The sequence below is a fragment of the Chiloscyllium plagiosum genome, unplaced genomic scaffold (assembly GCF_037043375.1).
Source record: "Chiloscyllium plagiosum isolate Xiang-an unplaced genomic scaffold, Cpla_swu_hap1 HiC_scaffold_10, whole genome shotgun sequence".
NCBI classification, from domain to species: Eukaryota; Metazoa; Chordata; class Chondrichthyes; order Orectolobiformes; family Hemiscylliidae; genus Chiloscyllium; species Chiloscyllium plagiosum.
Genome location: NW_028270148.1, coordinates 96,654,895 through 96,682,127, shown reverse-complemented (window position 1 = coordinate 96,682,127; position 27,233 = coordinate 96,654,895). Strand labels below are relative to the sequence as shown.

The window sequence follows — 27,233 nt, the reverse complement described above, 5'->3', positions numbered from 1 at the left end:
TTCGCCTCGTGTTCCATGATTTTTTTTTATTATTATTTAATTCCTTCTGCTTTCTAATCTGCCCCAGTCTGTCTTTTTTGGGTGGGTCATGGAAAGCAGTAAAAACATGTCAGATTTCTACTTCCCTTCTCTATTGGACTTGAAATATCAACCCTTTCTCTATGTCCGCAGCTGCTGCTTGTTGTTTTTATTTTAGTCATTTCTTTTTGTGTTTTAAGTTGCACAACAGACGTTTGAAGGAGGTATCATTTCTTTGGCCTGTACTACATGGCACGGTGACTCGAATCGAACCAGATGCTCAGTTTTCCTAGCCTTACTGCTACAGTATGATTTTGTCATCTGCATTTCCTGAAACACCATGACCATTCCTGGCTTCCTTCACGATTACTTGCAGCAATTATCGAATGTTTTAAACTGTGGCCAAATGTGCTTGGTTTTAAAAAAAAGGTCAATTTGAGTGAAGTTTGCTTTTCAGTGTGAGGCTTTGGCAAGATTTTGTAAAGGTACCTAAATACTGTTGAGTTATGATGCATTGGTTTGCTAAAGTTGTTTGATATTCTAACCAAAATGAAAGATGATGCACCTTGTATCCCCAACTCTCTCTAAAAGATGTAATTTGAAACTGATTAAGGAAATCACCTTGATTGAAATCATGTAACTGAGTCATTGTGAATGTACCTAATTGATATTTATGTTGTGATCTGTTGTTCTCGCAGCATGCATATGCCCTGGAACTGCTACATGATCAATTATATGAAGGGGCTAAAGCACTTGATGTGGGATCTGGCAGTGGAATCCTCACATCCTGCTTTGCTCGGATGGTAAGTAGCTGTTCTGTGAGGTGCCAAGTTGAAGTAGGTTTTGCAGACCATCTCTAGGCCCATTTACTGAGTAGGCTTTCAGGAGCGGGAAAGTGAACAGCACTAAGGATCCCATTTGAAGAAAATTGTGCTACCTTCAGGTCGCTGCTATTTACATTAAATAACCTATTACTGTGAAATCTGAAATATGTCTCCTACCTGCATTGTTACCCAGTTCTGCCATGATGGGAATGAATGCCAACATCATTGTTTCTTTGTCTGGACCAAGCACCTGGCAGGCTCTCTGGAATGTATGCTGTTGATCCATATTATTACAGTACCATGAGAGAGTATGGTTTCCATCACAAAAGTAATATTGTTTCAGTGAAAATAGTTGAGAATGGAGTTACTCTATACAGAATTCTCTAACCTTCGGTCCCCCCCCCGCTAGAGTCATAGAAATGTACAGCATGGAAACAGACCCTTTGGTCCAACCTGTCCATGCCGACCAGATATCCCAATCCCAACCCAATCTAGTCCCATGTGCCAGCACCTGGCCCATTTCCCTCCATATTCATATTCCTTCCTATTCCTATACCCATCCAAATGCCTCTTAAATGTTGCAATTGTACCAACCTCCACCACATCCTCTGGCAGCTCATTCCATACACGTACCACCCTCTGCGTGAAAAAGTTGCCTCTTAAGTCTCTTTTATATCTTTCCCCTCTCACCCTAAACCTATGCCCTCTAGTTCTGGATTCCCCGATCCCAGGGAAAAGACTTTGTCTATTTATCCTATCCATGCCCCTCATAATTTTGTAAACCTCTATAAGGTCACCCCTCAGCCTCTGACGCTCCAGGGAAAACAGCCCCAGCCTGTTCAGCCTCTCCCTATAGCTCAAATCCTCCAACCCTGGCAACATCCTTGTAAATCTTTTCTGAACTCTTTCAAGTTTCGCAACATCTTTCTGATAGGAAGGAGACAGAACTGCACGCAATATTCCAACAGTGGCCTAACCACTGTCCTGTACAGCTGCAACATGGCCTCCCAACTCCTGTACTCAATACTCTGACCCTTGAGGACCTCCTTTTCTATATCGTTGTGGACAATGACCTCTTGCTGGCCCTTCTCCCCCGTGAGAACATTGTGCACCCTCTCTGAGATGTCCTTGATCCTGGCACCAGGGAAACAACGCACCATTCTGCTTTCTCTCTGCTGGCCACAGAAATGTCTGTCTGTACCACGGTCCACAGAATCCCCTAACACAATTGATCTCTTGGAAGCCGACGTACCCCTCGTTGCATTAGAGCCAGTCTCAATACTGGAAACTTGGCTGTTTGTGCTACGTTCCCCTGAGAATCCATCACCCCCTACATTTTCCAAAACGGCATACCTGTTTGAAATGGGTATATCCACAAAAGACTCCTGCCCTAGGTGCTGACCTCTCTCACCCTTCCTGGAGTTAATCCATCTATGTGACTGTATCTGAGACTTTTCCCCTCTTCCTATAACTGCCATCCATCGCACACTGTTGCTGTTGCAAATTCCTCATCGCTTCTATCTGTCTCTCCAACCGATCCACTTCATCTGATAAGATTCGCATCCAACAGCATTTATGGCAGATATAATTCGCAGTAACCCTTAAACTCTCTTTCAACTCCCACATCTGACAAGAAGTACACATCACTGCAAAGGCCATTTTTTGCTCCTTCACAATCTACAGACCCAGAAAATAACACCGTCGTATTCATCTATAAAACACTGCACTGGGTTAAATTAATAGCTATGGCTTATATTTTAAGTTTAATCAGGAGATTTGTCTCCAAAAACACATAATCAAGAAAGAACCTATTGTACTCACCAATACTGCCTTTCTCTTGGACAGACTTAAAACAACAATTAACTTATCTGATTCTGTGTTGTGAACTTTGCCCAAATCGGTTCCTCCAAGATTAGTTGTGAATTTCATTGTTAATTTTCCCAGATGCACTCCGATGTCCAGCGATACATGAATTCAAAAACAGCAAAGGCAGCAACTGTGCAAGTTTTTATTTCTCTCCCTCTCTCTCTCTTTTCTCTCTCTCTCTCTCTCTCTCTCTCTCTCTCTCTCTCTCTCTCTCTCTCTCTCTCTCTCCCTCTCTCTCTCTCTCTTCTCCCTCTCTCTTCTCCCTCTCTCTCTTCTTTCTCTTTTCTTTCCTTTCCTTTCTTTTTTTTTGTCTGTCTGTCTGTCTGTCCCTCCCTCCCTCCCTCCCTCCCTTCCTCCCTCCCTCCCTCCCTCCCTCCCTCCCTTCCTCCCTCCCTCCCTTCCTCCCTCCCTCCCTCCCTCCCTTCCTCCCTTCCTCCCTTCCTCCCTTCCTCCCTTCCTCCCTTCCTCCTTCCCTCCCCTTCCTCCTTCCCTCCCCTTCCTCCTTCCCTCCCCTTCCTCCTTCCCTCCCCTTCCCCCTTCCCTTCCCTTCCCCCTCCCCTTCCCTTTTTCCTTCCCTTCCTCCTTCCCTCCCCTTCCTCCTTCCCTCCCCTTCCTCCTTCCCTTTTTCCTTCCCTTTTTCCTTCCCTTTTTCCTTCCCTTTTTCCTTCCCTTTTTCCTTCCCTTTTTCCTTCCCTTTTTCCTTCCCTTTTTCCTTCCCTTTTTCCTTCCCTTTTTCCTTCCCTTTTTCCTTCCCTTTTTCCTTCCCTTTTTCCTTCCCTTTTTCCTTCCCTTTTCCCTTCCCTTTTCCCTTTTCCCTTCCCTTTTCCCTTCCCTTTTCCCTTCCCTTTTCCCTTCCCTTTTCCCTTCCCTCCCGTCCGTCCTTCCATCGTCTGCTCTTCTCCCTTTTAAAACCACTGTTGTTTTGACTTTTTTTCCCCAAAGTTCCAAAACAATGCAACAGCATTTAAAACAGTAATTGCTGCTCCTGGAATTCGAGAACATCACCTCCAACACCTAAAATACCTCAAAATAAGGAGCAGCTCTTACAGCCACAACTTTTTCCCGTCCTCCATCTTGGATTACCCAGAATCATGAAATATTCATATTTCTGTTTTACACATTTCTACAAAAACTGTAGTGGTAAAGTTGGAGGAGGCATAAAGTAGAAACTTACTCATGTGAGCAATAAGGTACAGCTGTAATTATGAATGACGTAAATCAGTGCATAAATTGCACAAAACAAATCCGTAACAATTCCATAGATGAGGAATTCCTTGAAAATGCATGGGATTCTTTTCTGGATCAATACATTGAGGAAACAACTAGAAAACAAGCCATCCTGGACTGAGAAGTCTATAATTGGCATTCTAGCTGTGCAAGGTCCCTTGGGTAAGAATTATCATTTTTTTACTAGAACTCTTCATAATGGTAGAGAATGTCGGCAGGCTGAGTTATCAAGCCAGGGTTGGATCTGAGAGCACAGTGCAGTCAGTTCAGAAAGAGATAGATTAGAATGGGTATGTCAGGGAAATTGAGGCAACCAAAGTCATGTTGACAGTTCTTAATGAACATCTTGAGTGCAGTAAAAGGCCAGAGGGATGGGTCCAAGTGAACAGAAAGTTTTGAGGTGGGTGAAGGAGTCTGTGGGATGGTGAGAGGACTCTTGCCCAAAGAAATGAAGGAAGAAGAGTTCAACATAACCTATTTGGTTTTGGTCTCCTTGTCTGAGCGAGGGTATTCTGGCCATGGAAGGAGTGCAACGAATATGTACGGGACTGATATTATAAGTGAGAAATAAGATTGGTTAAAACTATTCACTAGAATATAAAAAAAATGAAGGTAATCTAATAGAATCCTATATAATTACAAAGGAACTAGTCTGGGTAAATGCAGCAAGGATGATTCTGATGACTGGGAGTGCTAAGCTAGGGGTCACAGTCTAAGCATATGTGTAGGCCTTTTGGGACTGAAATAAGAATTTCATTTCATCCACTGGTGAGCCTGTGGAATCCTTTGCCAGTGGTTGTGTTTGAGGCCAAAATATTGAATGTTTTCAGGAAGGAATTAGATCTAGTTCTTAGGACTCAAGGGGTCCAAGGGTATGGGGAGAAAGTGGAACCAGAATACGGAGTTGGATGATCAGCTGTGATCATGTTGAATGATGGAGTTTTCGAAGAACCAAATGGGCTCCTTCTCCTATTTTCTTGCTGTTAGATACCAGGCAGGTTAATGTTTTATTCGGGCCTGGTCTCAGGAATCAGTCTGCTACATATTTGTTGTACTCTTTCTAGTGAGAATATCCTTCCTCAGTCCAAAACCAAATACTCCAAGTTTGATCACACCAAGGACCTATACAATTGCAGCAAGATAGCCCTGCATTCAAATTCTCTCACTATAAAGGCCATTGTACCATTTGCCTCCTTCACCTCCTGTAACTGCATTCTTCCTTTCACTATTGTTTTCCTTTTGTGAACCCAGCTTGTGTCCCTTTCAAATCTACAGCAAAGCATCATGCAAACGTTAGATCAAACCTACCACGGAAGGGAAAGGAATAGTTTAGAAATTATGCAGATATGTCTTTTTATCCAGGTCGGTCCAAGTGGAAGAGTGGTGGGAATTGAGCATATTAAGGAACTGGTAAATGACTCCATAAATAATGTTAAGAAAGATGATCCAACCTTGCTGTCATCAGGAAGAATAAAGTTTTTAGGTGAGTGAGCAGCTTTGTGTGCATATCTATCAATGATTAACTGGAAAGTGGTACCACAAAATTGAATTTCTGTTTGAACTGTTCAGCTTCTACCTTTTCTTTTGGTTTTGTCTGAAATAGTGTGTAAAACCTGTCCTCTGCAACTGATTAATGGGTGCAAATAGAGCACAATAGAAACACTTTTTTTGAAAATTGATTTGTTCTTTTTGGAATCATAAATGTTAAAATTCCTCCTTTGAATAATTTTAATTGTTTGATATTCAATTGTTGTTCATAGTGGGCGATGGGAGACAAGGATATCCAGAGGAAGCTCCTTATGATGCCATCCATGTGGGGGCAGCAGCAAGCATGGTCCCACAGGCAGTAAGTCATTTTCAAACAATACTGTAAGCTGGAGAAAAATGCAGTGCGTTGCAGGATGAGGTCTCTACATTATTCTGTTTTTTTTCCTGTGTTGACTGAACTGAAATCGCAATAAGCACGGAACCATCTGCTCCAAAGTAGAGACTAATTCTTTTAAAAATAAAAGCAAAATGCTGCACGCTGAAACAGTTGAAATGAAAACAAAATGTTGGAGAAAACCAATAGACCTGGTAGCATCTATGAAGAGATTGAGTTTCAAGCCTGATCTGACTGAATATGTTTTTGGGCTGTGTTCTACTATCGGTACTACCTGAATGTGTGAAAAGTACTTGAATTTAAGCAAACATTTTCACATGGTTGTTTCAGTTCAGTTTCTTGGGGCAGCACGGTGGCTCAGTGGTTAGCACTGCCGCCTCACAGCACCAGGGTCCCAGGTTCGATTCTCGCCTCTGGTGACTGTGCAAGCTCCACACAGACATTCTCCCCGTGTCTGTGTGGGTTTCCTCCGGGTGCTCAGGTTTCCTCCTGCAGCCCAAAGATGTGCAGGTCAGGTGAATTGGCCATGCTAAATTGCCCATAGTGTTAGGTGCATTAGTCAGAGGGAAATGGGTCTGGGTGGGTTACTGTTCGGAGGGTTGGTGTGAAGAGCCTGTTTTCACATTGTTGGGAATCTAATCTAATCTAATCTAATCTAATCCTTTCACTGACTTGGGCTGAATATTTTAGTTTGGTTCCATGGTGTAGTTCAAATCTGTCCTCACCTGACACCCAAGTTGGATTTCTAAAATTCATTCTCCTGTCCAAAAGCTAATATTGTTGTAATTGGATCAGTGCCACAAGTAGACACCAAATAGTAGCTAGGAAACGGTCAGTTTTGTTCTTTTAACTTCAGCTAAATTTCCCACTTTTGAGACACATTCAAGATAATTTTTGGTTAAAAATTAAGAGCTATTGTGCAGAGATGAATTGGGTTGATTAATAAAGATGTACTTGTAACCTGATACGTACCCAGAATGTTCTTGCATTCTCTCAAACTGGCTAAATCTGGATTAATTCTACACAGGATAGTCTGCTGACTTGTAGGCAGTAATTTAATGTTGTGACATTCATTTCAAGAAACTGTGTATTGTCTGAGGATCGTTCATTGAAACATTTGGAGTCAGCATTATAAACTTGGCAACTTCACTGGAATCAAATGCCATGAACTAAATGGAAGGTTTTGCTTAATTTCTGAGGGCTTGTGCACGTGAACAAACTGTTTAACTGCTTCAAAGTGAGACCTCTGTTTTGTTTTACTGTGATGGTATCAATTACTATTTAAATTCAGCTACAGTTTTAGGCATGCAGTTTGCTGCCTGATGTGAGGAGGCAGGCGGAATTGTGAGATTGTATTGTAGTTAGCGAGCAAGTCAAAATCATGTTATGCACTTTACTTGCTCCTTGCAAGTTAATGTTAAGCATACGTACTAAATAAAACAAGTAAAATAAACTTGTTTTTATATTACACACCACTTCTGCCCACAGCAAGAATCCACAAATAGCAATGTGATAGAGCAAAGGTGATCTGCCTCAAGCTGATTTGAAGGATAAGTATTAACCAGGACACTGGAATAACTGTGTCTTTGCATAGTGTCTGGGGATCGATTCTTGTTCACCTGAGACAATGGATAGGATGCTGCTGTCTTGTCTCGATAGAAGAAGGCCGCCTCCAACAGTGCCTTAATCCCTGAGTACTGCACTGTCAACCTAACATTTTGTGGTTGCCTCTAGAATAGACCTCGACTGGGCAACCTCTTGACTCAGTGAGGGAAATATTGTGTTGCAACTGATGTTAAGCAGCTCGGCTAATGTGATGGGGATAGAAGCACGTGATTAATTGAAATTCTTAGTGATATAAAATTTTATTCATCCATGTTCTCTAATTTCCCCTCTTTTTCTCCTTCCACCCCTCCGTGTACGTCTGTCTATCTTTCTCTCTCTCTCTCGCTCTTTTTTCTCTCGCTCTTTTGCTCTCGCTCTCTCTGCGCTCGCTCTCTCTGCGCTCGCTCTCTCTGCGCTCGCTCTCTCTGCGCTCGCTCTCTCTGCGCTCGCTCTCTCTGCGCTCGCTCTCTCTGCGCTCGCTCTCTCTGCGCTCGCTCTCTCTGCGCTCGCTCTCTCTCCGCTCGCTCTCTCTCCGCTCGCTCTCTCTCCGCTCGCTCGCTCGCTCTCTCTGTGGGGTGCGGCACTCTGGTTTTTCTTGCTTTACTCCCCCTCTCTCTCTATTTCCATCACAATGATTGTACTCTGGCTTTCAATGTCTCTCACCCTGTGAATCTCTTCTTTCCTTGTGCTTCTCACCCTTCCGTGTCTCTACTCTCATTTGCTTTATCCTCTCCTTGTTATTGTCCCCCTCTGCCTCCAAACCATTCTGGCTTTCTCCAGTTGCTCGATCAGTTGAAGCCAGGTGGGAGGATGATTTTGCCAGTCGGCCCTCCGGGAGGAAACCAGATGTTGGAGCAACATGACAAGCTAGCGAATGGCAGCATCAGCACGAAACCCCTGATGGGAGTGATCTACGTGCCTTTAACAGATCAAGATAAGCAAGTGCCAAGGTGGAAGTGACTCTGCACAGTCTTCCTCAGAAACAAGGTGAAGTGGTGTGGATTGGAGCACGCTGCACTGATTTGCCTGGCTGCTACTTTTAATATTTTTGTAACTCCATTCCATCTAATAAATGGACTAATTCAGACGTTTATTGTTTACAAAAATAATGAATGAGGATTTGGGTTAATAAAATATGAGTGTTGCATGCTTTGGAAATGCTGTTTTAAATAGTTCCAAGGAACCACTCAATGGGTGGGCAAAGGCAAGGCATGGTAGGTTTAACATTAACCTACCATTTTGGAAGTTAGTTTTCTACTGTATATTTTGACTGTAGCAGTTCAATAATTGCTGCATAATTAAATTAAAATGTTTAACTGAAGTTGTTTAATTGCCTGCATAGCACATTGTTTTAGCTTCAGATTCCTGAATCAGAAAGCTAACGTTTTAGTGATAGTTTGAAAGCACTGTGGGGAGGTGGCTATTTTCTATCTGCAAAATATTACCACAGGATCTGGTTAACGTGGCAGAAACCCATTGCCACATCCCAAGCCCTCTGATTGTTCTACTTGCCTAAGGTGGCCCGCCAAGTGATTACAGTGTGTTTGGCACAAAGCCAGTAATCCCAATGCTGAAAATGGACAAACTTTACCTGGTATGGAATACACATTCTTCAATCCCTTCTTCCCTCTCCATGCACAGAGATCACCCAAGTCTTAGGAATCCAGGTAACAACCAGGATAAGGGAGATAATCGACCCACTTGCCATTGCAAAAGCCTTCCATTATTTGCAGCTGTAGGGTTGATCGGAACCCAAATATTATCACTTATGGAATGGATGATCTTTTTGGAAATTCTTGTGCAGCACAGCACGTCTTGCAGACTCTGGCTGAATGGTGATGTACAAAACTTGGAGGTAAGGGAGACGAAGAGATCAGGAAAATGCAGTACAACCAGAGAGAGAGAGAAAACAATGTTATTCTGCAGGAAAGGAGTACAGAATTAGCTGAGGTGGGTTGTGGGAACTGCTGAGACTGTACTCTGCTAATGATGCTGTTTGGTGGAAAGTTTTTCATCCAGTAATAATGAAGGAAGAGCAATACTTGCGCAATTTGCAATGATGAGTGTGTGACTTGATGAAAAGTGGGTGCATAAGAGAAGCATAGAAACACAGAAGATAGGAGCAGGAATAGGCCATTCAACCCCTCTAGCCTGCATCTCCAGTAAATACGCTCAGGGCTGATCATCAAGCTTAATACCTTAATTCCCCTGCCCTCCCTAAATATCTCTTGATCACTTTAGCCATAGCAGTTACATCCACCTCCATCTTGGAAACACCCATCTTGGCCTCAATCACTTTGTGATAATGATTTCAACAGACTCACCGCTTTCTCTGGGAAAATAAATTTCTCCTTATCTCAGTCTTGAAAGGTTTGCCCCATCATTAAACTATGACCCTGATTCTGCATCTAACCTATTTAGTTTTGCAAGAACCTTATGGATTTAAGATTCTCACTAAACTCTATTGAATACAATGCTATCTGACTTGATCCCTCCTCAAAGTCAATCTTGCCATCCCAGGAGTAAATTTGGTAAACCTTTGCTACACTCCGTCTACAGCAAGAAAATTCTTCCTCAGAGACCTTAAGAAATAAATAGATGTAGCAGAAACTTGGGAAAGAGGAGGGTCTCATAACCTAGGGATTCGGCAGAGCATAACCATTCCTATTTGGTGGATAGTGGTAATATGAGAGAGCGTCTACAGGCTAACATATCCCTTTCATGTGGATAAGAAAGATAGTAATCTTGTTCCTGGTGGGGTCTTAGAATGATGTTCTACCATTGGGCAGCCATATTTGTAATGAAAGATTGGAAAATTCTGTTATGGTATGTAGTCAGTACAACTGCACTGGACTGAGTGTTGTATTTGAAAGAAAAATCTGCAGAGACAGCCTTTAGTCCTAAATGCAACAAATGACATGAATTGGGAAATGTAGAAAGATATTGCTGCCTGCCTCTGAGATGGGTATGTGAATGGGTTTGTTATGGATGGCTAGGAAGGGAAGCCACACCCTTATCATTTGTTCATGACTTTGTGCATATTGCCAAGTCCAGGCATTTATTGCTTATTCCTAACAACTCATTCCTGACAACTAACTGCAAGCGACGTTGCTTTCAACTTGTATGTTTGGTGTAGGTGATTTCTATGATATTGACCTAATGATGATGAAGGAATGGTGATAGCTCTTTTAAAATCAGTGAAGTGTTATTAAACCAAAACCAAATTAAAGAATAGGGTTGAGAAACATATTGGCCATGATCAAATGGTGGAGCAGACTCAATGGGCCAAATAGCCTAACTCTGCTGTCTATTTTATGGTCTTAAAGGGGCACTGTAACAGAATTCATAGAACTAAATTTAAAATTCCAATGAAAATGCTTTGTGAATTCCTAAAAAAATTCCCGCTCCTGCAGTGTTCATAGCTGTAGATGGCCTCAAGTGTGCCAGTGGACTCCTGTTGGTTTTCTGGACATAGTTATGACTACCTTGGCCAGGCCCAGGAGCAGACCCTTGAGGGAGTCCTCTCATCTGTCGTCTCATCCCCCCCTTCACATTGGATGGCCAAAGGAAATATGATTGTGGGGCTGAAGTGCCAACAAACTTGAGGGGCTGCAAACTGCTCCAATACAGTCTGCTCAAGGCTGCACAAAACCCTGGAGGCTGTGAACAATCTTTTGCCTCTTTTATTGCACCGGGCCGCTGCCTGCAACACCCTTTACTCCTGATTCCTGAATTGTAGAGAGTCTATCCTAGGAGCATTCACCACCACCACCTCTGGATGACAGGATGGAATGTCATGGGGTGTCTAGACGGCTGATGAGGGCAGACAGTGGAAAATATACAGCTGCAGCCAGTACAAGAAATTCCTTTGTGCTGAGTGAAATGGCATAGATGGAATCTCTGACATGCCTCTGATTATGTGGAAGTCGTTCTAGCGATTCTCTAACTGACCTGGGTTCAACTCGAGCAGGGGTCTACCACATGCCTCCAAGTCTTGACATGGGAGGGCAGCAGTTTTTAAGCTATGGATTGCATTGGCTACAGTCTAGATGGGGAAAGGCAACAATGTCAGTTATTGGGGTATCCTCCAATACCTCCCAAACCAAGATGAGATCCTAGTAAAAGACATACAAGCAACTCCAACAAGGCATTTTGGAGACCTAAACTATCTACAAATAGGAGCTGCGTGTTATAGCTGAGGTCATATACCTGGTGGAAGAAATACTTTGCAATGGTGCGCTGCCAAGGAGAGAGCTCGGTATGAAAGCATTGTTGCAGGGTTTGCATTTTGCCATTGTGTATGAAGGTAAGGAATGGGTGTGTTCAAGTCAGGATAGTATTTGACTTGGAGAAGAGCTGATCGTGGATGGGGATCCTAATCTCCTTTTGCTTGTCTAAGAAAGAGACAACTGGTTTGAAATGTATTATCAAAGGAGCTTCAGCGAGTTGTAGACGATACACGTGTGCAAGGAGTGCCAGTTGAACAGGCTGCTTTGTCTGAGTTGTTAGTTTGAATGTTCTGCAAACAAATGAGGATTGTTTTATCTCCCTCCACATCTAAAACACTCCAGTTAGGAGAGTTAGGACTTGACCTGAGGTTCTGCACAATACCCATCATGTTATCTCTTACTCTGCCAGTCATCAAGGTTTGGACACTGAGATTAAACATAGTGTGTGAGGGACACAGGGGGAATTGGAATAGGAAGCAGTTGGTGAAAATATGAAGAATTGCATCGAGGAAGAGGCCTTACTTGGGAGAAGGGAAACTGACAGTCTGAAGTCTCTACCTTTACTGGATCAACGCAAATTCGTCAGGCACCAGGTTTAAGACACCTCCACTCAAGCTGTGTTGCTGTGTTTCTCTCATAGCTCCAATTCTTCAGTTAGGCTTAAACATAGTACACAAATTTTGTCAGAGTGGGTCTCCTGGTGTTAGTGTCTATAACCGCTGGGCCAGAAGGTCTGGCTTCAAGTCTGCCCTTCAGATGTGTTGTAACGTGTATTAAACAGCTTGATCAAAATTCCTGCCAAGTACCTGAAATGCAGCCACAGTTCAGTGCTTTATTTTGAGAAAAATTGCTTGCAGTGTCCTGAGTGCTTCCAAATGACAATCAGTAATGACACTGATCATTCCACCCTACAATAGTTTCATAAGACCTTGCAACATGAAGACTGTTGCAGATGCAGCATTTTGGTACCTTATCATGAAGCAGTTCTGGCATTTGGTACACTTGACTCAGTGATTTAGTTTTTTTTTAGGAACAACTTTCCACTGCCCTTAATATGGAAAAAGTACTTTACAATTTCATTCCTAATTGGTCTTACTCTACTTTACAGATTGTGTTTTCTTGTTCTGGATTAAGTACTTCATTTAGATATCGCTCCTCAGTCTTAAAAAGACATTCGTACAATTTGTCTGTGCAATTTAATCTTTTAAACCATTGTATAATTCTGTTGTGTCTCTTTCTCCACCATCCCTCAAACACTGAAACTAAGATATTTTGTCTAGTCCCATGCCTAAAACTGATGTAAATAGGGTTTGAGCAAGTCTCTGCATAAGCGAAGCATAACCATTTCTTTGCATAACTGTGGATTTGGATGATTACATTGAAATAAAGTAGCCCCAAATATTCTCCAGTATACAAACTTGAATGTGCAGCCTTAAATTGAATGCAAAGTTCAAATATTGATACAAAATCTAATTGTTGAACAAAGAGCCTCAGAATGAGAATACAAAATGCTGCTATTTCCTATACATTTTAAAGCATTTTCACATTTAGTTTGGGTGAGGAAGTTCAAGTATCGAATATTTGACTTATTAAACTTCCTTATTAAACTGAAGAAAACTCTGTACATCTTCAATCACACTAAGATCCAATTAATTTGAAATTACAAATTTATTACATTGTTTGTGTAACAGCCCTTAAAAGTATGCAGTTGATTGCAAAGTAGATGGCAAATGATGAGACTAGGTGCTGTAATCAATATAAAATGGGCCATATTTTCTCCGAAGCAGACATGTCAATGAAAGAGTTAGAAGTTTGTTGGGAACTTGTGATAAATGTATTCCCAAAGACTAAAGGATTTGAAAATAAATCGGTCATAAAAAGCAAACCAATCCAAAGTACCTGTGGAGAAGAAAGTTGACATTTCAGGTCAAGAGGTTTCTTTGACTCTGCAGAACTAGTGCAAGTCAGTTTTAATGTAGATTTATTCAGGAATAAAAGGCTTTTTGAAGAGGTAACAGAAAGGTTTGAAGGCAAGATTATTGATATGGTGTACATAGACTTCCAAAAGGCAGTGCCACATTACAGACTAACAAAGTTATAGGTTCTGAAATAAAAGGGACAGTAGCAAGTTGGTACAAAATTCACTTGGTTTAGGCTGTCAGATTAATTGTTAGTGGCTGTTTTCAAGTTTAAAGGTGATTTGTAATGGAGTTCTTCAGGGGTTAGTTTGGATTATTGCTTTTCCTGATGTTTGTTGAATGTTTAGATCTTGGTGTGCAGGGGACAGTTCAAAGATTGAGGATGATTTGTGGGAGAATTGTGAATTCAGAGGAGGACCGTGTAGAACTTCAAAAGGGCATTGAGAAATTAGACTGGGCAGATTGAATTTCATCTGCTACCTATGTGGAGACATGTGCGGTGATACTTTAATAGAGCATGGAGGGACAGTATAAAACAAAGGCTGTGCAGGAGCATTGAGATCTGAATGAGTATGTACATTAGTTATCAAAGGTGCCAAAATAGATAAAGACCTGCTAATAAAGTATACAGAATTTTAGGCTTCATAAATAGGGATGAGAGGGGGCAACTTTTTCACACAGAGTATGGAATGAGCTGCCAGAGGAAGTGGTGGAGGCTGGTACAATTGCAACATTTAAGAGGCATTTGGATGGGTATAGGAAGGGTTTAGAGGCATATGGGCTGGGTGCTGGCAGGTGAGACTAGGTTGGTTTGGGATATCTGGTTGGTGTGGATGGATTGGACCGAAAGGTCTGTTTCCATGCTGTATATGACTCAGAGTTTAAGTGCAGGGAGATCATGATGAACTTATATAGGACAATGGTTAAATCTCGGCTGGAATATTGCATACAGTTCTGAGTGTTATTGTAGACAGGTTGTGAAGGCAGAAGACATTTCAGAATAGTTCTGGGATGAGAGAATTCAGTTGAGGAAAGATTGGAGAAGTTGGGGACTGTTTTCCTTGGTGAGGAGATATCATGAGTCTGGACAGTGTAGATATAGAGAAAGATCCTACTCCTAAAAGCATTGAGAACCAGAGGCCACAGTTTTAAAATCTGTTGCAAAAGAAAAGTGCGGAACAAAGGAAAAAGCTTTTCCACTCAGCGAGAGTCTGGAATGTGCTGCTTGGAAGTATGGTAGAGGCAGGTTCAATTAATGCATTCAAGAGTGTCTTGACTGGGAGCAAGGATAAGTCAGTGACAACAGTGGTCATTGGTCTGACTTTGAGAGTAACAACATGAGTTTTAGATGACCTCCAGTTTACAGAGGGTTAAAGTCCAGAAGTGCAATGCAGTTCTCTGGCCTGGGGCTAACAAAGGGGAAGAGGGGGTTTCGGTAACGTTTCAAACCGTTACTTCAGCTGGACTCAATGCATTCTCCACGCTGAGATTTCTTCAACTAGTCTTGATCTAATTTTCCTCCATTAGTTAAAATTGATCTCGTTATCATGGAACAGGCTTGATAAGTTTAGTGACCTACTCCTATTTCTTATGAGCTCTGAGATCACTGGCCAAGTTCATTCTGTTCTCCAGATCAATTTTTCCAGATTTAATCCAGCTCCAAGGAGTTTGCCAATCATATTCAGTTACTAAAGGCTACAGGATAATGGGTATGGAATCTGTTCAACATGCTTGTTCAAAGACTCTCCCTGTCTGGTCCCTTGGCAGGATATGTGATCTCAGTTTCCCTGCTGAAATTTGGATTTTCAAATACCTGCCCATCAGCTCAGATGGTGAGAAGCAGTTACTTAAGCACCTGTAGGTGATCAAGGCTTAACTCCAGTCAGCATTTCTCAGCAAGAACATCTTCAGCATCCTTCTACTCTCTCCATCTACATGAGTACGGAGGTCAGAGAGAATAATCTAGCTCTCAATGCTGGCAAAACCAAGGAACTCATTTTCAACTTTCAGCGGGATGTTACTCATGCCCCCCTACACATTAACAGCACAGAAGTGAACGAGTGGAGAGTGTCAAGCTCCTGGGAGTGGTCATCTACAACAAGCCTTCTTGGACTCTTCACATGCACCCACTGGTTACAAAGGCCCAACTATGTCTCCTCTTCCTCAGGCAGTTGAGGAAATTTTGGCATGATGGTGAATACCCTTGCCAACTTTTATAGGTGTGCCATTGAGAGCATTCTGTCTGGATGTTACGCTCCCTGGTATGGCAACTGTCCCATTCAAGATCGGAGACGGTCACAGAGAGTGGTGAACTCGGCCTGGACAATCACATAGGCCAACCTCCCATCTTATCAAATTCATCTACCAGGCCCGCTGTCAAGGAAAGGCCGTCAGCATTCTCAAAGATCCATCCCACCTTGGCAATATTTTTCTTCGACTTCTACCATCAGGGAGAAGGTACAGAAGCCTGAACACACACTGGTTTTGATTCCACTTGACTGTTTGTTAGAATACTGAATGGACACTCAAAGTCTTAACGTTCACCTGTACCTGTGTTTTTGTTTTTGCTGCTGTTTGCCAATTATTTATTTATCTATGCAACTTAACTATGTGATCTGCCTGTATTGCTCGTAAGACAAAGAAAGCTTTTCACCATGCCTTGGTACATGTGGCAATAAATTCAGTTCAATTCAGAGCTTATGACTTAATTAAGCTTGTCAATAGCATATTTTCTTGAAGACCTCATTCCCAAGTTGTCATTTATTAGAATGCCTCGTTTGCGATTACATGGATATGACAAACATATATTTAAAAACTTAAGACTGTGTGGACAGTTGCATTGTGGTTGATCTTGACCAGTTTGAAAGAGTAGTCCACAACAATACAGTAAACATTCTCTTTAAAAGTGGAGAGGTCTGATGACCATTACCATCGCCAGCCTGGGAATACTAGCTGTATTGCGGTTTGAGAAGTTTAAATGTGCGGCAGGAGGAAATGTGGTTCTCCATGGACTTGGAGATAATCAGCCACTCCATTAATTGCTGGGCTTGGTCCTGCACTTACATGGAGGCCACTTGGTATCACTGTCTTCAGGATGATGCTTTCTGAGCTCCCATTTGGTATGGCCAGATGATCATTGAAGACTAATAGATCATCCACAGCTGGTGTTGATGTTTTCATTGAGATATCACTTGAGTTTTAGTCAGTGTAGTCAGGCTATCTTTCTTGGTAAAATATGACTTGGATGCATTGATCAGCTGCTGGTTAAACCATTTTGATTGCTTGAAACTTCTTTGAGGCAAGCAAAGGGCTTCTGAGGGCAATGTTGCTCAGAGACAAAAGTCAATCATATTCTGTAATAGAATGGACCATCACCCTGCTCAAAGCATCTGCCACAGTTTGTGTTTGCCTGCAATGTTATTTCTATAATAGTGAATCAAATGAGTTCTGAATCATTGAGTTCTCAAGGGCATCTTGGCACACTCATTGGAGCTAAGAGGATGAATAAGGACCTGTGGTCCATGTTCACCTGAAAGCAGACCCATTAGATTTGTGAAGAATTTGTCACCAGCTCATGTGATAGCTAAGAGCTCTTTATCAGTCGCTCTGTTTCTGACAAGGTCAGATGCAAAGTACATGGATTTTCTTGTTCACTTGGAGTTGAATAAGGACTACTTCAAGGCCAGTGGAGAGATGTCCATTGTGACCTTAATAGGTAATTTGGGGTCATCAATGGCCAGAGCTACTTGATGATAAGTTTCTCTTTAATCCCTAGAAATACTTATTCAGTACCATTGTTGACTCTTAGGTGGGTAACTTCAAGGTTCAATGACAGGGACAAGGTTGGAGATGAAGCTGCCTGTTTGGTTAACCGTACCAGGAAACCTGAATGTTTAAACCACTTGGGTTGTTAATGTCAGTGATGGTCTGCCTTTTGCAGATCATAGTCAATCTTTTTTTTTGAATGATTCAAGCCAGCAATTTGGCCGATTTTGTTTTTGCACATCCACATTTTGTTTCTCGATGCAAGACCAATTTCTGAAAAGACATTAAAATTCCACTAATTGTGTTGTTGTGCTGTTTTCTCATAGCCGCATGGATCCAAATATCTTCCATTTAGCCCTTTCCTTCAGAATTGTGAGCTTAATGCTTTGAAATATCTCTGGACGTGACAATATTTCACCTGGGACCTAACTGTAACAATAATGTCTGAAGGATGTGTTTAGTGAGGTCAGCAGTTTAGACCCTTGTTATGTTGGCACTTTACCAGAAGCTGCTGTTAGCTAAGAAGTGCACTACTGGTGGATTTTCCCAGGCTGCCATCCAAGGACATGGAGTTCATCTCGCTTTATTGTGTTAAATTGATGAAGAGGTGGAGCTAATTAGTTTGGATTTGGAACAGTGACCAGGCTAGAGCACAATTGCGTTGGCTCTGATTGGGGAAAAAGAAATGACTCCTTCATAAAATCCTACCCAACTCTTCCTTTACTGTTGCCCAATAGTGCAGGGTGCAGGGCCCTTCTAGGGAACATCTTGTGACATTGTAATGCGGTGCTTGGTTTTAAACTTACCCAGCCTTTGGCTGACTGATGGGAACTCTAGTCACAGTGACAGCACACCCTTTATCTGGTGATTTGATGTATGCACTGTGGAAGGCCTAACTGGTTATACGTTTGCCTACTTAGGAATGAGATTCTCTGGTTGCAAACCAAAGAGATAGTTTTGTTAATATGTTGACCATTGTGGCCAAGAATTGCTTTGAAATGACCTTTAAGGGCAGAGATTGTAATTTGATTTTAGGTGACTGGAGGTTCATTATGTGAGGCCTGTTGAGATGGTGCACCAACATTGTGACAGCCACTCCTGAATCCAGTTTAAATTCCAAATTTAAAATCAAAGCTTAATGCAGTGACCAGAATTATTGTTTTGTATGTATATCTTCCATAGAAGATTATAGATTCACAATTATAGATTTTACCACAATAAAACTGTGTACCCCCTTAATTAGTCAGAGTTGTGATGCTGTCTTGCACACAATGCCAGCGGTTCAAAATACTGCTTCCTGCCTTTTCCCTGACTTGGCTGCCTTTTATGTTGGGTGAGGTGGACAACTTTGGACTTAGTCATATCATGGGCTTGGACTAAGCCTCAAGCTGCCGTGAATTGCGTCCCAGTTTTAAATTCTTAGCTGTGTTTGCCTCTTATCCAGGTCTACCTGCTGTCATGGTAGGTCTTCTTTAGACTGCAAACAATCAGTTTGTCATTGAGGACTCTGACCACTATTCTATCTCGTATAAACCATACATTAGTTTATAGTGTCATAACTGTTTAAACTGACTAGTTTATCTGACTCATTACCAAGGGTGTCTGCTGAATCATATCAGTAAAGGAAGGTGTTTGTTCTTCCCTAGCTTGAGAACAGTGGTTGAACAAGGCATATTCAGGAACATAGTTCTTTTTGTTGTGAGATGGACATTAAGTATTGCCAGGACTAACAAAATCTGCTGTGGTTTGGCAACCTGCTGTCTGATAGGGGTATCATCTGCAGTGATATTTATTACCTGTACTGACCTGGAGCAGTTCCCGTTTTGAGCAGTGGCTTTGCGACCCTTCTGAATTTGTGGAAGGTATACTTCCACAACTTCCATCTAAATATCTGCTTTGGCCCACCGATATCAGACAGCTGTGAGAAGGCCACATAATGCTTGGCTGGTGCAGATATGCTGCTGATTCAGAGTGTACCCCATTTTAAGTTGAAGACTTATCTGAAGTGAGGTGAGATGCTCACAAAGTGTTCTCAGGACTTTCTTTTTGTTAATCTTGCGGTTCCTCAGTCTCTCCTTGTCTTTCTGCCATCATGTTTAGCATATCTGCAGTTTGGATATCATCTGTTTAGAAGTTCAGATAACAACCTGGGCGGCACGGTGGCACAGTGGTTAGCACTGCTGCCTCACAGCGCCAGAGGCCTAGGTTCAATTCCCGCCTCAAGCAACTGTGTGGAGTTTGCACATTCTCCCTGTGTCTGCATGGGTTTCCTCCGGGTGCTCCGGTTTCCTCCCACAGTCCAAAAAAAATGTGCAGGTTAGGTGAATTGGCCATGCTAAATTGCCCGTAGTGTTAGGTGAAGGGGTAAATATAGGGGGACGGGTCTGAGTGGGTTGCTCTTTGGAGGGTCGGTGTGGACTTGTTGGGCCGAAGGGCCTGTTTCCACACTAGCGAATCTAATCTAATCTTAAACCCTTCCAGGTGCTTCTTCAAACAGTGTTTATTTAGATTATATGCGCAATGATCATGTAGCAGCATTCCCTCTACTAAGCTGTTCAAGTTCTAGCCCTGTAGTGTCTATCACATGACTGTCACAGTTATGTTATGACATGCCGGAGAGGCTCATCCACATATTAAAAAAAAACCCTCTTTCCAGCAATGCACAAATGTGCATTTTACTGTTAAATCATCCAGAAAACCAAGATTTTATAAATATGTCAACAATGTATATAATTCACTCGTACTACAGGGTGGCACAGTGGTTAATACTGCTGCCATAGTGCCAGGGATCTGGTTCACTCTCAGACGGGTCATTTTTGTAGTTTGCACATTCTCCCTCTGTCTGTGTGAGTTTCCTTTGGGTGCTCCAGTTTCCCCCCACAGTCCAATGATGTGGAGGTTAGGTGGTTTGGCCATGCTAAATTGCCCCATAATGTCCAGAGATGTACATACTAGGTGGATTATCCCTGGGGAATGCAGGGTTGCAAGGATGGGGTAGGGGGTTTGAGTCCAGGTGAGATTCTCTTCAGTGGCTTGGTGTGACCCTGAGGGCTTCCACACTGTAAGGTCTCTATGATTCTGATTATCTTGAAACACTTTGTGTTTGTCAAGATCTGACTGCCTTTTTTAACTTTGAATTTACCCTTCAGTGTTGTAAGTCTTGAGAATTGAAAAATTTTTGCCTTGTACTTTGCTGAGAGGTTATATTAATCCGGTAATGCACTGGAATGCATGGATTAGTCTTCGTCCTGAATTGCATTTATTCTCTCAGTTTAAGATATGATGGGATGTACTCCTGTTATAAATGGAGGAATGCAGATTCGCCCATTGAAGTGTGTATGTGTATCTTCATAGAGTAAGGATGGAGATTTTATTGATAAGCCTTAATGTAGCAGTATCTGTTAGCCTTTTTGAGTTAAATTATTTGTTCTATGTTTCCCTAAGTAGAAAGTCAAAATCAGTTGTCAATATGTACCTAACCAGTTAGTTTAAATTTAATTCATGGTCTAGCATCACTAGTTTCAGTACCTTAATTTGGAGCATAAGGGCTGCCTTGGCAAATAGAATTTCTATATTGAGATTGTAAACCAACACAGTAGCTATTGGATTGTGGCTTGCATTTTAAATGAGCAGGTGGGCATTTGTCATTTTCTCTCCTGTAGCCAAGCCATAATTTATATACCAAAACTTTTGCCTAACCTCCATTCTTGCTGTAACAAAATTGAAGGAACGCTGCTTTTCAGTCAAACCTAAGATGCAAAAGACTTTAATCAGTGTTCTGAAAAGTAAAAAGACTGGAACTAATACATGTTAGAGGAGAGCTCAAAGTAGATTTATTCTCGAATTTAAAAAGCTCACTCTCAAAGTTGACGTAGAAGTGTGTGAATATCTTCCAAGTCTAAATCCTGAAGCATGTATATCTGAACAACTGGGGGTCTATGACAAAATCTGCAGTGGCCACGCTCACTGTATCCAGTGTTTTGTTGTTATTACAGAGTGACTCAATGACATTGAAAAGCAGCCAGTCTACATGTACGTCATAAATATTCGATCTGGTGGATGTAAGTGCAGCAGCATTAGCAGGGTTACTAATGTATGTAACGTTGACCGTACATGAGGGTCACCAGTGTAGCAGTTGCAGCAGAGGAGGCTAAAAATAAGCACGTGCCAATCTGCTACCTACAACAGATAGACAGGTTGATAGAATAGGACATTTCAGAGGCATGGCTGTACTACACAGCAGGCTCCAACCCAGTCACTTGACCCTCCCAGGAAGTGCCCCTGTACATGTACGGGAGAAGTTGGAGGTCATTCAATGATGTGGAGCACAAAAGCATTCTGTTATGTGTATCAGCATGACTTGTGTAACTGTTACATCAAGGGCCAAATATTTTCAGTATATAGGTAAGTATTGCTGTAAAGAGAGGTTCCATAAAATTTCAACGTTGCTGTTGTGAATTTGGGATTTAATTAATCAAGTTGGACAGCAAGCGGTGGTGTTGGTCGCTTCATTTGGTAGAACCTCAAGGCATTACTATTTTCAGGACACCATTCAGAAGATGCTGTTTCCGATACTTAATTACCTTAACTTATCCAGTAGTCATGATTTAGGCCTGTAGCATGTGGACACAATTACACATGGTGTTTGCATCCAGGAACATAAACGGTGCCATCATAATTACGGGCAAAACTGGATAAGAGCAGGTTCGAAATGTACACTCATCGGCTCATCATAGAGTTCATCTTCAACAACAGGAAATGCCAGGTGCATGTGGACCAGGTTATTAAATGTAGTCACGAAAAATAGACTTCCTGAATAAACCTGGATACAAGCAAACCTGAAGTACTGACATACACCAGGAGAGAGCAGATTTGCAGCAATGTATTTTAGTTCTATACATATTCAACTTTGATAGTCTATCACTTTGAGCTGTTAAGGAAACATGCTAACTGTTTGAATCAGCAAACTGGCATTCTCTGAAGAATCATGTATTTTGCAATATTAGATCCAAGAAAGGAGATCATCTTTTGCAAGTTGGCATATTTCAGTGTTAGGAGCATGTATAATGCTTGATGAAGCCGACAGCATTTAAACCAAAAATCTTAGCATGAAGGCAATGCAGATACTGAAGTATGGAGCATAAGATATGTGTTCTACTGTTCAGCCGCATGAGTTCAACGTGCACCTATTTGGTAAATAATTGATTTTGAAAACTAACCATAATCCATTAAAATGATTTGGTATAAGGTACTGACTAATGCACCAAATACACTGCAGAAACTTCAAAAGTGTGCCGTCATGTTTTTGCTCCCTGTAATAAATCCGGATAGTAGAATGATTACTTCAGATGCATTAATCAGATAACCAAATATGGAAAAGATGCAGCTGTTTTGCTGCATGCACAAGTAGATGATGTGCATTGACTTCATCTTCCAACTCAATTTTGGTAAACACAAGTGCAGCCTACTTCAGGACAAAACAGCAAAAAGGTTGAAGAGATTATGGAGAGTTATCTTGGAAGTTTGGCCTGATACGATAAACAGTGTGAGAGACAGATCTTTCTGACCCTATGAAGACGAGATCAGCATTTCAAGAGCTGAGGTTGCTAAAGGAAACTGGATGTTTATTTCCTGAAGTTGTATTGTCACAGAAACATTAGACATGTAGACATATAGCAAACAAGCCACACCAATTCAAAGAATCACTGCACTCTCCAGGTTCTATTACACCCTCAATGTACAATTACACATTCACTGTATATAGTTTTGTCTATTATTCTGATTCTTCCAAATTTTCAATCCTCAGAATTGAAGGAAGCTTTGAGTCGGTTAGTGGTGAATGCATCTGAAAAGATTTTATTGAATAGTGGTTCACCATATCCCATTGTAGACCTTTTTAAGGACATGAATGCAGAAAGAGCCATATGATGACTTAGTGTCCCAGATCCCGTTGGGTCAATAATCTGGAGCATTTCGAGCATTAGGAGAAAGTGAGGACTGCAGATGCTGGAGATCAGAGCTGAAAATGTGTTCCTGGAAAAGCGCAGCAGGTCAGGCAGCATCAAAGGAGCAGGAGAATCGACGTTTCGGGCATAAGCCCTTCTTCAGGAATGAGGAAAGTGTGCCAAGCAGTCTAAGATAAAAGGTAGGGAGGAGGGACTTGGGGGAGGGGTGTTGGAAATGCGATAGGTGGGAGGAGGTTAAGGTGAGGGTGATAAGGTTAGGGTGATGGGGTGAACTCAGACTTCTCCAGTTTCATTTCCCCTCCCTCCACCTTGTCTCAGTCCCAACCCTCAAACTCAGCATCACCTTCCTAACCTGCAATCTTCTTCCTGACCTCTCCACCCCCACCCCCTCTCAGGCCTATCACCCTCATCTCATCACCCTCACCTTAACCTCCTTCCACCTATTGCATTTCCAACACCCCTCCCCCAAGTCCCACCTCCCTACCTTTTATTTCCTTAACATCTGGGGTCTAATGCCCAGCAGAACTGTTTCTTAGATAAACTTTGGCATTTAAAAGACATTTGGACAGGTACATGAATAGTAAAGGTTCAGAGAGAATTGGCCAAATGCAGGCCAGTGGGACTAGTTCACTTTGGGAAACTTGGCAGGTATGGATATGTTACTTTATGACCTTTTTAACTACTTATCTGCAAATGTCTCTGATCTGAGCAAATTGCATTATTAATTTAAACTCCCTCACATTATCTGCAAATCCTCTCCCAAAATGCTCTACAACAAAATCCTCAAAAGATAACGAGACACCCATTGGCTTTATTAACATGGCAGTTGCCTTGATCTGTAATTCTCCCAGGCTTATCAGACTGTGTTCTTTTATTTACTGTATGTTTTAAAAGTTAGAGATTCCAAATTGTAATTGTTATAAATAACACATTTGTAACATTGCTTTTACATTGTGCATCATTCTGTTTTGTCCCTCCACATAAGTAGATCTCTCCAAATAATCCTATAGTCCTGTTTTGTTTTCATCCGAATAATTTATCCAGTTCACTTATGAGTAGTTTTATTGGAGCTGCTTTCACCACCTTTTAGAGACTCAGCAGTCCAGGTCACAGGAGCTAAGTGTGTAAAAATAATGAACTGATTTGATGTCCCCTATGGTTTGTTTGCTACTCATGTTTTAGATCTGTGTCACAGCTTACTGACTTCGGAATGATTTGGCTTAACTACTTGATCAAAGGCCTTTTTGATTTTGAACAGCCTTATTGAATCACCTCTTAACCTTCACTGTTTGAAGGCGAACAATCCCAGCTTTTCCAACCTCTATGTAATTGCTGTCTCCCATACCAAGCACCATTCCAGTAAGCCCACTTCAAACTCCAAAAAGTGTAGTGCCCAGAATAGAACTCTTGTTTCAAGCATTGGCCGAACTTGTGTAGAGAGCGGTTAAGCATAACTTGGTTGCTTCTGTAGTCTTATCTTGTATTAAAAACAAGGAGCTGCTATATTGTCATAACAGCCTTCTCAACTTGTCCTGCAATCTGCAAAGATTTGTATGATTCTCCACCACCTTAATAATTATGCCATTTAGTTTATGTTGCCTGTTCTTATTCTTTATATGAAAAGTGTAATTTCACATTTAATTAATTTTATGTGCCAAACTTCCCAGAAGTCTAGGTCTCCTTCTGTCCTAACTTTCTTTATATCTCCCAGTTTTGTATCAAGACCTCTATGTATTAAAGAGATGTGATCCTTGGGCTAACCCCTTTTGGAGCAATACTTTATCTGTCTTTTAATCTGAACCATAAGTGTTTGCCATTGCTGTTGACTTTGTGTCCCTCAGCCATGTCCATGCTGCATTCTTTCTTTAATCCCATAGACGTTGTGAAATTGATGTTTAATTTGTGATATTTCTTCAAATGCTTTTCAAATATTCATTTTTCCAGCAACCACCTATCAACCTGTTGCTTCATCAAAGAACTGGATAACATTTTCTGTTTGTTTCGTAAAATATGAATTAATAACTTACCCATGTGTACCATACTTCCCACGTTCCAGAATTTGAACCAGATGAATTTGGTCTTCCTGAGAGAAGCTTATTCCAAAGAGTATGATCTCTTTAAGAAAAACATCTAATCTCGTTTATACTTCTGTTCCCTGGTCCTTTTCAACCTGTCCATGTCGAATTATTTGTGAGTACATTTAAGATGGAAGGTTTTAGGACCACTGCCATTGATGGACTTCTACATTGGAATCCGTTTCTTTTGTAGGTAACATTTTCATCCAGTGGGGTGTTTGCAGTGCAGATAAAAACCACGTGGAGGTAAAATACAATCCAATAAGTAAGTCCCTGAGGTAGGTAGGTCAGTGTACAAATCATAGTACTATCATGTGACTCCTCTGGTCCATTGTGCCTGTGCTGGCTTTCAGAAAGTGCTTTCCAGTTAGTCCTACCATACCAATGCTTTCCCATCTTCATCCCCACCAGTTCTTTCCCATAACCAGGCAATTCTTCCTTTTAATCATTTGTTCAATTCCCTTTTGAGTTATTATTGAATCTCCTTCCACTACCTTTTCAAGGAATGTATTCCACATGGTTGTAATTCATTTTTAAATCAAACAGTGACGTTTCTGTAGTTCTTTTGCCAGATAGCTTGAATCTGTTCCTTCTCATTGTCAATGCTTCTATTGGTGAAAAGTTTCTCTAAATCAACTTTCTCAAAGCCTTTGTCCTTTTAAAGTCCTATTTTTCTCCCTCTCATGTTCTCTGCTGCAAGAACAATGACTAACAAGATCCGCTAAATGCAATAGCCACTTTTTATTATTGTGATCACTTGAGTTGATACTGCTATAGTTCCTAACTCTCTCTTTAAACCCACAGGGATGAAATGTGAAGCTTCATCTGTGTGCTCAGAACCTGATGTTAATGTGGAGTACATATCTCCCGTTCTAAATGCTTTGAAAATGACAGCATTGCAGCTTGTTTTTGGACTGGAAAAAAAAACATCCACACACTTAACTGGTGTGGAGCAGTATTCTTGCAATGAATTCAATAAACCTTGCCTGGGGAAGAGCTGTTATAAAGGATTTTCAGAATCAAGTGCAGATTTGGAAGAAATTTTATGTGGCTTGGTTTCATTTTTAACTGGCAAGTGTGAAGCTGCAGCAAGGTGGTACCAGCAGATGTGTGGTGTGGCTAGTTTTTTTTTTTCTCCCTCATCTGAATTGATAGGTGTTCAAATCCTGCACCATTACAACGTAAACTTAACCTGTGCACCCATGGCACCAATGACATAATGTATGCAAGACCTTTCTGTATGCAGGTATAACTAAGCACTAAACATTGAAGTTTGTAGTGTGCCTTGAGTTGCCATCCAGATTGCCATGTTTTACTAGTCTCTGGAATCAACCCTGCCAAGCACTACATGAATACGGTGGCAAATGCATTGTTGATTGTAAACACAGATTTGAACATATTGATGCTTTCAAACATAGTTTTTTTTAAGTTCTGTGCTGCTATTCCTTTGCTTTGTGTTGCTTCACAGTTGAATGTAGTAGAAATTATTTAAACCTATGCTGTACAAGCTTACAACACACTATGGATCGTAGTTAAAATTTCTTCAGTGTATGCATTATTGCTTTGCAAAATAAATTTTAAAAGCAGTTGAGTTGTTTTGTATTTTTTTTACAACTAAGCTACTGTGTAAGAATCTACATGGCAGAATTGGCTAAGTCGGAGTGTTTTTCTCCTTCAAAATCATTAACCTGGGATCGATTTAGTTATTCAATTTAACATTATTAATTGGGCCTGCAATATGACTCACTTACTTGGTAGAAACTAAATATGTTACCTTAACTGCCTCATACCTCAAACCTCTTTCCAACACAACCTTGAATATATTCAGTAACCCAGCTGTAGCTTTCTGCAGTATAG

At 41.4% G+C, this 27,233-nt stretch overlaps 1 protein-coding gene across 2 annotated transcripts in view; it reads left to right on the top strand.

Annotated features, from left to right (window-relative positions):
* Window positions 1-26,963, top strand: part of pcmt1 (protein-L-isoaspartate (D-aspartate) O-methyltransferase) — a 54,064-nt gene extending 27,101 nt beyond the window's left edge. Inside the window, exons 4-9 of one of the 2 annotated variants that reach the window (XR_015758507.1) lie at window positions 717-821; window positions 5,298-5,418; window positions 5,696-5,781; window positions 8,203-8,409; window positions 25,570-25,641; window positions 26,181-26,963. Coding sequence is in view for 1 of the 2 variants with exons in the window: in XM_043696454.2 (XP_043552389.2) it covers window positions 717-821; window positions 5,298-5,418; window positions 5,696-5,781; window positions 8,203-8,382 (492 nt within the window). In the remaining variant the exon portion in view is untranslated. The remainder of the gene's footprint in view (window positions 1-716; window positions 822-5,297; window positions 5,419-5,695; window positions 5,782-8,202; window positions 8,410-25,569; window positions 25,642-26,180) is intronic. The other variant, XM_043696454.2, reaches the window with a different exon arrangement.
* The last annotated feature ends 270 nt before the right edge of the window (window positions 26,964-27,233 follow it).